Raw genomic sequence first — 13,689 nt, forward strand, 5'->3', positions numbered from 1 at the left:
TTTAAGAGAAGTTTTATCAAAATTGTACAGATGCCATTTTATTTATTATTTTTTTTCATTCAATATAATTTAGATTTTTTTTTATTGCACTGTCCATCATAGACAGCACAGCCCATGTCCAAGCTCCTCAATGCTTGTGCTTTATTCATTTATGTATTTTTATTTAACAATAGTATTGAGATGTTACTTATTACTGCAGATAAGTGGTCTCTCTTTGCCTTTACTGCAGCTCTGTGTGGATTTTCTCGTGTGTTTATAGCAACTTATGCAGTACGTTGGGTTATTTTTTTTCCAGATGAATGAGCCCCGGGCATAAAACGGCGTAAGAACAGTTAGCCGTGAGTTGTCCAACTTATCGTAGCGTAACTTGCAGTAGCGGTTGTGAACACGCCTGCATGGTCTGTGTCATAGGGAGGCTGTTCGTGGCAGTGGTCCAAGGCTGTTCTCAGGAAAAGCGCTCAAACGAGGGAGTGGTTCGTCTTTCCTTATCAGCACTTCCTGTCCCCCCCTCCACCCACCCCCACCCCGCCGCTGTGACGACGGCCCGTTCACACTCCTGTCCCACTGAGCCCCATCAGATTATCCTTTAACACTGAAATCAATGAACAGAACCTCCATGACCAATACACCCCTGCTCCATAACCGTACACAGATATGGGTCACTATCATGGATATCTCTTTTAGTTGTTAAATAAGATATTATTAGTAAAACAAATCTACAAATCAGGCTAGGAATGACATATTACAAAAATAAAACCTTCAAAATAATCTTAAGTACAAGACTGTTAAGTTTGAAGTCTGTTAGTGGAGAGTGTATGAGTATTAAAAAAAAACGTACTTTTGAGAAATGGGTCAAAAAGCAAAGCAAAGCAACGGCAAATATAGGCCAATGCTGTTTCTGATTGCACAACAGTAAACAAACTAACTGCCTACATTTGGAATCGTGTCCAGTTATACACAAGGTTCGTGTAAGACCAGAACCAGAATCAATCCTCCACTGTAGCAAAGGCCTTTAAATAATAATAAGATGAGATAAGATAATCTTTTATTGATCTCACAACGGAGAAATTCACTTGTTTTATTCGGCTTTCAAAAAGAACACTCAGGGTGTGCAAAATAGACAGAAAAAAAAAACAGCTAAATAGTAGAAAAAAGAGGCATCTTATGTACAATAAGTAAAAGCAAAAATCCTAGGGGGCGGAGTTATAAGGTTGTCAGTGAGTGATGCTGGTACAGGGAATAAAGTGGCGCTGACAGATTATTGCACGTAGCTTTTCAAAGGGGTTATTGCACATGTTACTTTACAGTCTTGTTGTTCAGTCTGACAGCAGTGGGGATGAAGGACCTGCTCCTTCTTGCACTGAGGGTGTCTCAGTCTGCCACTGAAAGAGCTGCTCAGCTCCACTACAGTCCCGTGCAGTGGGTGGGAGGTGTTGTCCATGATGGAGGTGAGCTTGGCTAACACCCTCCTGTCCCTCACCTCCTCCACAGAGTCCATGGGGCAGCCCAGGACGGAGCTGGCCCTCCAGACCAGCTTGTTCAGTCTGTTCTTGTCCCGCTCTGTGCTGCCCGGGGCCCAGCACACGGCAGCGTAGTGGAGAGCAGAGGCCACCACAGAGTCATAAAAAGTCCTGATCAGAGGCCTGCTCACTCTGAAGGACCTCAGTCTCCTCAGAAGGTAAGGTAAGGTGGTACTTTATTGATCTCACAGATGGAGAAATTGCATTCGATGAGAGAGCATCCGGCAGCAGCACCCATTCAGTGCGCACCACTCTTTTTTTTTTTTCTTTGGTGAAAGATGGTTGTGTCGCGGCCGCCATCTTCACTGTTTTGGTCACAGGAGGAGCACTGGTTGATGGGAAATCCGTAGACGATGACCACGGCGGTGGAGCTCTTGCGCTTGGCCACGATGTTCTTGGCCACACAGGTGTAGTTGGCTGTGTGGGACAGACGCGCCTGCTTGATGATCAGGTTGTGTCCACGGTGATGTAGAAGTTCCTGTCCTCGGCCGGGTCCATGATCTCGTTGTCCTTCAGCCACTCCACCCGCATGACCTTGGAGGAAGGAGAAACTGTAGCTGCCCTCTGTCTCCTCTGATCATCTGAAACGGTGCACCGCCTCCTGGGCTTGTCCCCGTCTCAGAGCGTAGTGTCCTGCACTGGTCAGCTCCACCTCGTCCTTCCTCTTCCTCCTGCACAGCTCCCTCCACAGTCTATCACCATCTCCTCGTTGGTCCCTTTTGTTGTTTCCTGTAGCTCCTCTTGTGATGCCTCCTCCGTGCTGCAGGGGCTCTTGGTGTCTCTTCACTGTTCAGTGTCTTAGAAGAAGAAGGTGGAGGCGACTTTGGCCCTTCTTGTACAGGGCATTGGTGTTGTGGGACCAGTCCAGTTTATTGTTGAGGTGAACACCCAGGTACTTGAAACTGTCCACCTCCTCAATGTCCTCCCCCTGGATGTTCAGTGGTGTGTGCGGTAGTGTCTTCCTCCTGAAGTCGATCACCATCTCCTTCTTCTTTAAAGTCATCATCTGTACTAGCAAACAGACTTGAAATACTACTACTACTACATAGGCCACCACCCCAGTTTGTCAAGTAAGTCATAAAAGGGCGGAACAATATGTAGTGAAATGATTGTTTCCACAACATTAAACAATTTTCCTCATTAACTGATTAGCATTCTGTGCTAATCTTAGCTTACAATTTTCACTGTACTCTGTTGAAATAGATAAATTGCTTCTGTAAAACCTTGCAATAATATCAGTATTGCGATATTAACAACAGTTACAAAGTTTTTCCCCCCTCCTATCTTGTAGCCCTGCTGTAGGCCTGCCAGCACAGTACCTCTCATGCCCCTAAGCTAGAACTAATCCTCCGATAATGAGAGCTTTCATCACCATCCAAAACTGCCCCCACCAGGACGGGACCGGGCTGAGGAAGTCCGGCTGATGCCGATGTTTGGGGACACTGACCCCTCAAGAGCCCCCAGAACGGGGCATGGGAACGGGCCAATGCTGACGCACTACCAGCCCTGACCTATGCACCACGGGGAAATGGTGGAGGAAAAAAAAATACAAGGCGGGTGTTTTGTTCAAAGGCTGTTACAACATCCTGGCGTTGTATTTCAATCAGGAAAGACGTATCAGTGAAGGGAGGCGAATGAGTAATGGATCGACTTTGGCAATCGGACAGGTCGTGAACTTTGCTTTGTAATAAAGAAAAAGATACAATCGATTTGATTGATTCATGCCTGGGGCTAAAGCTACATTCAGACCCAAATCTGATGTTTTTGCAAATGTACGACCTGTATCTGAACTTTGCATGACGTGTGAACAACACAGATCCAGTTATTTCAAATGTGACCCAGGCCGCTTCCATATGTGCCTTTGAAGGTGCATTATCCAACTTTTTAGCAGATGCTCGGGTGTTTAGCATAGCGCCCTACCATCCCGATGGCCTCTAGGATGCTCCAGGATCGGTTGTTTTTTAGGTTTTCGCTGCTGATTGAACCATATCCATGGTAACGTATATATTCCATTTCAAAAACCTACAACAAATCCTAAATAACTGAAATAAAATTGATCCTGAAGCATCATAGGAGCCACCGTGATGGAAAGTAAAGGCGCTAAGCTAATCACCCACACAGTCGCTGGGTCACTGAAAGGTCAAATAGACGCTAATACAGTATGAACTTTTTGACATAAAAGGTTGCATAGTGCACCTTTAAATATGATATGTATCCCATCTTCATTCTGAGTGGTCAAGGTTGCAATCATCTGACCGACTGTGGAGGACTATAGTTGCCTATAGTGGAAAATGATGGTCAACATGTCATGAAATTAACATAATTAGGAAATAAAGAAGAAACGCTTGTGTTTCATGAACCTGTTCCAGGCAAATGGTAACTGGTATCTTTCTGAAAATTTCAACTTACGAGCTCAGAGCATTGCAGCTGAATAAAGTCGTACGTCGCTAATAATGTGCTAATGTTAGATGAATCTTTCCCCACATAACCTGCTACATAACATTATATTGAAGGCTATGGCCAAAAGTAACGTTCACACCACTAGTGCAGTCGTTTTATAACAATTTTATCATTAGCTGCGCTCCTCCACTGGGGGCCGCCATTACTGTCTTCATGTCACATCCGAACTCGGAGCAGTCTGGAGGTCTCCGAGTTTACAAGCCGTAATTACGAGTTCGAGCAGCGCAACAAGGCATTTTTCAAGTGGCAGGTCGCAGTTACCAGTTGCCTGAAACGCATTATTAGTTTAGGTTTGATTCTCTTATTTATTTTATTGGTACAGACGGCATCTTTGGAACTGCCCATTTGGTCATGTGCAAAGCGGCCAGAGGGGGAAAACAAAGACGGGAAATATACAGAACTTTCTCCCATTTCTCCACCAATACTTTAATGAACGCTGAATTACATTAAGATACAGAGACACGGAGCGGAGCAAAGTGGTACAACAGCTTATAAATACTTGCTAACAATGCTAACCAGTAAGCAACGCTAGCTTCATGCCACATAAGCTAACATTAGCAACAAGTGCTGTTTATTTTGAACAATTTTTCTGTGAAAAAACACCCAAATGGACCCGATTTTGGCTTGACTTTATTGGTGTGTAAAAATACATATAGTTTAAGAGAGAACAATTGTGATTCCCATACGAGGTTTATCTCCCCCCTTGTATGACACATTGCTGTCTGTATTCCTGGGAAATATCAAAATGTCAAATATTATTTTATGTTTTGTCAATGGGATTAAGTCAGTATTAAACATAATTGCTCAAACAGTAACAGAAGAAAAGCTTCTTTTATTATTTATAATTGGGTCACTGCTTTTACATAAACTCGAGTAAAACAATTGTAAAGTATTGCTATCCTACTAGAGTAAATATTTTGCAAGCTTCCCTAAGTATTGGTTGTGTTATGAAGGGCATCTGTTGAACACCAATGCAGATATGATGTACACAATACTATTCTTACTACCATAAGGGAGTAGGAAAAACGCACTAAAAATCCCAAATGATTGTCTTTTTGACCATCACTTGAGAATTGTGACCACATTTTTTTCCTTCCTCTTGGCCTCAGCCGAACATTCCATAAATAAGCATCTGACATTCTCTTTCAAGTTCCTGGCCCGGTGGCGCTCTGGCCCCGTGGCATGCTGGGAGCCAGTCTGTCTCATTTTTTACTGTCCTTCTCTGTGGACCTGTTCCACCCCCGAGGACTCCCACCCCCACTCCCCTCCAGACCACCGAGGTCCCCTCCAGGCCACCGAGGTCCCAACTTAAAAAGGCCAAAACTGAAGCAGGAGTGTGTGGAAAGATGGGGACAGGTCATGTGCCTCTCCCTTTGTCTGCAGGGGGTGTGTTCGAGTATCGTTTCTTACAAATAGACATAAAGAGTTGTCGCCCATATAGCATTCTCAGCTGCTCACTGCCTCAATTTTAAACTAGATTATTATAGAAAACTATGACTGTAGCCGATGATGCTCTCAGATTTATCCCTCAAATAAATGTGATCTGCCTCTGTCTGTTTATGGCCTGACATTGTGGCTGTACTGTTTAGGGAAGCATAATATTGTCCCTGGGATTGTCCGTGCTCCCAGCAGGACCAACCCAAACATCCTGAGACAACAACACGACCAGCTGCCTCTAATCCCCAAAACAAGCGAGCCGTCCTCACCTATCAGCTGACTACTAGACTAGAAGTACAGATTGATCTATTTATAGAAGTGCCGGCTAATGTCTGGTAAATACTATGATACAACATTTTATTTCCTGTTGTGAAGTCAGTTTATGCAGGCATATTTTGATGACACAGGAAAGAGTATAATATATGGGAGAAAAGTAGCTAAGTGTTGTTATTGTTTAGTAAAGACAGTCTTAAGAGGAGCAGAATGTTCCCCAAGTCTATTCTGAGCGGCCGATAGCGCTCGTGAAAGAACGGTGTGTACCATAACTTCTATTTTGTAAATGATTGTAGCATATGGCCTTTGTTTTTGTTCCAAATCTAATCTTGTTCTAGTATTAGGATTGCGACACTGCATTTTCCCAGCACTTCTCATGCAGACTAATAGTTTAGAGGTTTCCGTGCACAGCTGGACAGGGCTGTTTAACCTGTACTGACTGCACATGTTCAGTGGCTGCGCGGCAGGTGTCACTTTTTCCACAAACAGAACATCTGACGAAAGCAGTGACGGCCTGGGAGCATATTTGTCTTCAATTTAGTAAGGAGGAGGCCATGCCCGGCTACTGGCTCACTCAGAGCAACTCGCACGCCTCCTTCTCTTAAGTAAATAAGAGATAAGCTGTGCTAATAGAAATAAGATTTAGTGTGCCTTCAGTCACATCTTTAAATAAAAGGACATGCAATGTTTCAGGCAGCTCAGGTGACGGGGAAAGGAGCCGCGCACAGTCAAAACAATTCAGATGTTTGATGTAGAGAAACTAAGATAAAAGTACAAAGTACACAAAGTGTGTTTTTCCACTCAAAGCTGCTGTGCATTATCACAGTGTGCTGACACAGGGCTGACCCACCACCTTTCTACAGATAAACAAACACACACAAAGGTTTATTTTGACTTTTGGCAGCTTTATTGCAACACATGAATAAAATTACTCAAAGCTAAACTAAACAGAGACAGTAAAACGTTGTCAACATTATCCAACTCATCTATCTGTGGATATATATTAAAATATGCTTCTTAGAAGCAATAATTGTCTTCATTCAGATCCAGAGTCCACATGATCATTGTGCATGAGTCCATCAGAGAAGGAGAAGGAGGCTAAAGTGCATTGAAGAGTGGCAGCGTGCTGAGCATGAGAGCGGCGTGTGCAGGTAGAGTCTGGGCCTGCTGAGACAGCTGCTGCTGTCAGTCAACCATTACACAAGACACACGCCTCACCTCACAGCTGTTCACCTCATTCAGAGCTACAGGGATACAACTGTAAACTATCTATTGACAAGCTTAAGGTGCCTGGTCCAATAAAAGAACAATGTGCCTTTTGCTAAACATCAGCCAAGATTCCAAGCGAAACCAACTTTTGATTAGGGTACAACAATGCAATACAGTGCAAAACATTTTAGAGCAGTCATGTTCAATAACTGACTAATAACATCTTTGTATTGCTAGGAAAGAAACTGATTAATCACATCACAGGCCAACTAGCAGATTGTCATAACATTTTACTGTGCAAATAATACTGACAGTTCACATTCGCTGGCTCATTTTAAGAGTCACCCATTGCCTTACACTGCGCTGCTTCAGCGGAGATAAAATGCTAATGTTGCTACACTGGGGTCCTTAACACTGACCTTATTTAAGTGTTTTTGGGTTATGCTCTCTGGCTCCTGTGATCAACAGCTGCCCATTCTCCACAGAAGGTTTGGCATCTCCAATCTCCCTTCAAACAGTGTATAGGGGTCATGTGCTTCCTGTTTCCAGTGAATCATTAGCATGATTAGCATTCATGTAAACGTATTGTCCAACACCCTCATTGTGCAACATGGACACATAACACTTGTATATCAACAATGGGATTGAACACTTTGGTGATTGTTTCAGAACATAGAAGCAGCACATACTGTGTAATAGTAACAGTCCATCTATAGAACTTTGTGTCAACTTCTTTGAGAGGGTCACTTTAGCCGGCCAGGATTACCCCAACCTAGTTCGTCTGACCATTTCAGGCCATGCATCGCCCGAGCAGGCAACAATCCAACCCAAAACTTCGGAAAGCCCTTGACCAAGACGACTTTGTTACGTCCTTTTAGCGGCTAACACAATAGCTCTAGCGCTCCATTCAGTCGCTGCGGCAAACGCTCATCTTTTTTTCTTCTGTTGCCGCAGCGTCTTCCTCCTCTTCATGATCATGGCGTGGAGCTTCTCGAGCCCCTCCTGGAGCCCCTCGCCTATGATCGCGCAGGCCGGCTGGAGGTGCCAAGGCGTCGCCATGCTAAGCTCGCCCAGCGCTAGCATGCTCTCCATATCGGCTAGCGTCAGTGAGTTCCGCAAGTCCTGCTTGTTGGCCACCACCAGCACGGGGACGCCCTGGTTCTCCGCCAGCCTGGTGATTTTGTGCAGTTCCGTCTTGGCCTCCTCGATGCGCTCCGAATCCACCGAGTCCACCACGAAAATAATCCCGTCGGCGCAGCGCGTGTACGATCGCCAGAGCGGCCGGAGCTTCTCCTGCCCGCCGACGTCCCAGAAGTGGAAAGAAGCGGTGCGCCTTTTACTTCCCAGCGACACTTTGATTTTCTCGGCGTTGAAGCCCTTCGTCGGGACAGTGTTCACGAACTCGTTGAAGCGGAGCCGGTACAAAACGGTGGTCTTCCCGGCGCAGTCCAGCCCCAGGATGACAATGTGGAACGACTGGAAGGACGGCAGGCAGGAGAAGAGCGCGGGTTGGTCCGATATTCCGTTCCCCATCTCGCCGGAAAAGACAGGAAGTCGTCGCTTAATATTCAAGTAGGCTTTTTGGTATTCACAGCAGCAGGAGCCTGGAGGGGTGGAGAGAAGATGCATAATGAGCAACAACAACACACTGACAGGCCATCGACTTACAAAAGAGCAGGCAGACAACAAGTGATTAATCCAGCCTGCTCCCGCGGACTACACATCTCTGCATTACAGTGGCAGCGGGAGGCGGATGAGGAATAAAAACAGCAGGGTGGTTATCGCGGCGCATTTGCACATGGAGTAGCCAGAGGGGACTGTCTTTGATTTCTATTCAGGCCCAGTAAACACCCGGATACACGCAAGGATTTGGAGATTTACACATAATCTGTAGTCGAGGAAACAATAAGGAGGAAATTGAGAGGTTTTTAAAACAGTCTGGTGGTTTTAAAGCCACGACGCAAAGCATTTTACCCAGTAAATACAATGAAATACTAGCATTACGGGAAGACAAACTAAAGGTTTACAAACACTCCAGTGCTTTATCAGTGTATTATATTTTTGGTGTGTGTTGTGACAGGAACAAGTTGCTGGTAAGTCTCACAACATCTTGAATATTCTGCAGCATAGTTGTAGTTTAATAGGCTAGCTTCATGTGTTGATACTAAAGAGCAGAGTAGTTTTTTCCCCCCCATCCAATTGCTTTAGGAAATAATAATAAAAAAGTGCTATGGATAGGCTACAGCTCTTATCTGAACTCTGAGAGACCACACTATTAAAACAAACACATATGCTATGCACAGATGTATAAACTCTAATGAATAAATACACTGGAATGAGACACAGTGACACATTTCTAAGCTACCCCTTTAAATGTGTTGCTGGGCAACAGCTTGACTACAGCTAAAAGGCACATTTCCATCGGCGATATGTAGCGCATCACAAAAGACTGGCTTCAAAGCACACGCTCGCACGCATAATGTTAACTGCTCTTCTGAAGACCTGAGTGTGACATTATCGCAAAACACACACACACTGAATCCACACACAATAAACAACAATAACACTGGCCTTCACACTGGCTACACTGACCGCTCCCTGATTTAGGTGAAAGGAGAAATAAGGAAGAGTGAGAAGAGAACGGAGGCACTGATGCGCTTCTTCAGAGCGTCACAGGTGTGTGAAGTTTGATTTTATCTTTTTTTTTAAATGGCACGTAAATAGAAAGCCTAATGCATTCCCTGAGCTTGATAATGTGCAGCCACAGACAGACAGAAACAGCGTTTGGTCCCCTCTGTGCATGCATGCGTACAAGAACACACATTTCACTTGGGTTGGCAGCCTGAGACCAACAAGTGTCCTAACATAAAACCCAGCCAGGCCTCAGCTTCGCATCATCTCACCTAAATGCAAAAGATAAAGGAATTCACCCTCTAACAGTCACCATTAACCACAGCATATCCACCCTGTAAGAAACTATAGATAAACAAAAATGTGCTTCAGCCGGCGCTTTATAAAGTGACGCATTTCCAAAATAAAGCGCCGAATTCACGAAGGGAAAGAAGCCTAATGAAATCTTACCTTATAGAAATCGTGGGTGCTGCAAAGCTGGGAAAACAAATCCCTGTCTCCCTCAGTAGTTTATAATCACAGTGCGCTCCAGTCTCTCGCGTGCGCCCCGCTCCACAGCTCCCGAGCTTCTGACCGCAACAGCGCCTGCCACTCGCTTTCTGTTCTTCAAATAGTCACGCGAGAGCCGAGCGCAGGCACTTCCGCCGGGCACTCTCCAAAATAAAGCTCCGGCAGATAAAAGGCCTGTTTGAAAATACATGAATAGCTTGAGATAGCCCTAAATTGTGCCCTATCGTAGCCTAACGACCCTCCCATTCAAGCGCTGAGGCTAATGAGGTTTCAATAGGCCTATCCTATTATTGGTTGTTTTCAGGTTCTAGGATGTGATGATGTCACAGGACCCAGCGGGGGGCACGAGACAGTTTTTACTATTGACTGCATTACACTTTCACAAGTCGTGCATAAAAAGAACATGTATGAATTACAAAAATGATCATTAATATTAGTCACTGGATCCATGATCATCAATCTCTACAAGACCAAAAATGTCCTCAAAATAAAAATAATTGGACCTCTATATAATTTATTTTTATTTTTTTATTTACTTACATATTACTTTTACATTGCATCTTGAACTGTAGTAGACAGAGTATTAAAACATATATTAAAACAAAAAGTAAAAGAAACAGAGGACCTCTATATAATATTGTATGCTTTTAGAAGGCTGTGATGTCACCTGAAACCCAGCAATTGTGAAACCTGATTTGTATGTCGTCATAATGGGGGTGCTCTCAGGTCACGAACCCCCCCCCCCCCCCCCCCCCCCCCCCAAATATAGATGCAAATGACTGGGGGCACATTTGACCCTGTGAAAGAAAGACGGGGTAAAAGAAAAACAGGTAAATGTTTTTGTTTTTTTAATTCAAAATATAGCATTTTGTATAAACTGTCCTCAAACGCTTACTTTCTTCCTGCTTCCTGTTTACCCGGTCTGTGATTGGCCAGCTTGACGCAGCTTTTGCTGGGCTGAGCGCGCGCACATTAAAGGCCAGGAGCGCGTGACTGAGTTTAGATCAGACGCACGAGCTCGCTCGACTCTCCGACAGGGCTTTGATGTTTTTAGACGGTTTGGCGGGTGCTGACAGAAAGAACAGTATCCTGGTGCTACTTTGAACCGAAACTCATCAATACACATCTATCTGAAGTTATTAACAGAATTAACCATGAGGAGAAAGTACAGGCTACTTATGATAACTTCGTGGCAAAGTATACAAAACTAATCAAAGTTAAATAAATTCAAACAGTGACCATCATTTTATTGTATCTTATATTTCGTTATGATCGGGTTTGCTGCATGCTATTTTGCTGCCCAGAAATGTTTGATGGTGATGTTTCACTTGACCTGTGACTTTACTAAGTAAGTAAGTAAACTTTATTTGTATAGCGCTTTTCACAGACACAAAGTCACAAAGTGCTTCACAGTAAAAAACAGATATGAGAACATCTTTAAACATATCATATGCCGACGATCATAAACAGTGTGAGTTGATTGGACTAGAATGCTTTTGTAAACAAATGTGTTTTTAGGCGCTTTTTAAAAATGGACCTGGGCTGATCCGCTGGTGGTTTTAATTATCTGACTGCAGTTGCTGCAAAATGTGGCCACTCGTCTTTTAAAGGAACAGGCCACCGTCTATCCATACTGAGATATGTTCTTACCTGAGCTTAGACGAGTTGATGCGTACCTGTCTGGTCTTTGTGCGTGCCCTTGAAAGTGCGCGGTAGCTTCCAACTTCACCCCCGTTTGGAGCTATAAGAATATACTGTGAGAGGCCAAATGCTAACAACATCTTTGATCGTTGTGCGAGACTGAGCGCACACTTAAAGACCAGACAGGTACACATGGAAATTTATGGGCTAGGGTTAGGAAATTCGAGCACATTTAGGGTCCATTTTATATTGTTTTTATTTGTTTTTAAATGCTTAAATGGTCCTGCCCCCTCAACGCTAATGCCTATTGGGAAAATAGTGTAGAGGTAGATCACTTGCTTCCAGAGTATTAAGTCTATTTACTATTTAGCCAACGGGCGCTTAACTGTCAACCTAGCTAACATCGGGAATCATTCTTTTTGTCGTAGCTGTGTTTGCCCTCGGCTTGGTTGTGGTGGCCTTGGTGGGGAACTTGGTGGCGAGACGGTTTTCACTGATCCATGCACGACTTCATGTCGCCATCGAAGCGCTGACGATAGTTTGACATCGCCTTCGCCATCGGTTCTTTGTCCCTCTTGTGATGGTGCACGATGTTGTCCGTGTGCTCTGCTTGTGCCTTCATAATCTCCATTGTCCAGTTTATCTTTCAGCTCAATGTGGCGACTGAGCATGGCGCTGACTTTCTGTTTGAGCCTCTGGGGTCTTCCAAAACTGCCCGAAACGCTTCTAAACTCACCAGAAAGTCTTTCCACTCACACTCTAGAGATCTGTAGAAAATCAGTTGACCTTCCACCTTGGTTTTCTTCAGCTCGACCTGCAACTCTCTGGTCTCCTGTGAAAACTCTTTGTTCGAAATTTAGCCTCCATCAACCCACCCGTTGTCTCTGAGGCCCTCAACTTCTCATGCAGGTCCTTTTGGTTCTGATAAAGTTGACGTCTTCATCTTTGACCTCAATCATTTGGTGAAGGTCTTGCTTTTGCTGTTTGAGTTTTGAGATTTCTACATTCCTTATCTTGATCACGTCAAGTATGGTGACTTCTTTTCTCAAAGATTTTATACTTTTACGGAGATGAGTCATTTCATCAGCGTTTTCATGTTGTGTAGCTAATCGCATGGCGTTGAGCTCTATTTTATGTTTTTGATAGAGCTGTTCTTCTCCCGCCCTTTGCTCCTCGATCGTCTTTGTCAGATCGTCGATCAGGTCGTCCCTTTCGCTTATCGTTTTCCTCGTGGACTCATGTGCTTCCTGGAGCGCCTGCGATAATTTAGTTAATTTCGCTTCCCGATCTTGCGCCAATCTTTCCATTTTTCGCTCCAGCTTTCGAAGTGTGTTCATTCGTAATCTGGGACACGTTCTGTCTGTGTCTGTCTTTGGCCGTCGTAATAATATTTCTCTGCGAAGCTTCAACATCATTAAGCCTCGTTTTTGTAAGACTCAGATCTTTCTTGAGCCGATCGTTCTGTCTTAGGGACTTGTCGTATTTTCCCTGCAGCTCTGCTTTTTCCTTCAGGGATTTATCAAGTTCATTTTGAACAGTGGTTAACTGTTTGATTTGAGATTTATTGATTTCTTGAAGCTCCCAGTTATATTCCACTTGTTTGATCTGTTACAGCGACATATACTTTATACTGAGCCAGCAGTCATCCATTTGAGCAAGTTTCCACTCCAAATATTCCTTTGTGCCTTCTTGTTTTTCAACATTTGCAGGCTTTGGGCAAACAATGGAAATTGTTTAGTGATTGTTTTGCTGCTAGTTCGTTTGTTCATTTTGTTTAATATTAATTAAATGGTGAGAAAATATTAACAGTAGAAGCGTCCAAGTGAGTCTTATGACTCAAAAAATGTCAAAAGAGTTCTGCAAACACAGACATCTGCTGCATGTACATAACCCCGCGTGTCAATAGACCTGTTCAGTCGTCACTGCACACAGCGACATCACCACCACCACGGTGACTATGGCATGAAAAGGGGGTGGGAAACATCTCTCAAAAAGATTAATAATGGTA

At 44.0% G+C, this 13,689-nt stretch overlaps 1 protein-coding gene across 1 annotated transcript; it reads right to left on the reverse strand.

Annotated features, from left to right (window-relative positions):
• Positions 1–6,595: 6,595 nt before the first annotated feature.
• arl4ab (ADP-ribosylation factor-like 4ab) lies at positions 6,596–10,094 on the reverse strand. The gene is made up of 2 exons (XM_079571342.1): positions 9,981–10,094; positions 6,596–8,503 (listed from the first exon to the last, which is right to left on the reverse strand). The coding sequence occupies exon 2, from the start codon at positions 8,430–8,432 to the stop codon at positions 7,827–7,829; it is 606 nt and encodes a 201-aa protein (XP_079427468.1). The 5' UTR covers positions 8,433–8,503; positions 9,981–10,094; the 3' UTR covers positions 6,596–7,826.
• Between the last annotated feature and the right edge of the window lie 3,595 nt (positions 10,095–13,689).

The sequence above is a fragment of the Gobius niger genome, assembly GCF_951799975.1.
Source record: "Gobius niger genome assembly, chromosome: 14".
NCBI classification, from domain to species: Eukaryota; Metazoa; Chordata; class Actinopteri; order Gobiiformes; family Gobiidae; genus Gobius; species Gobius niger.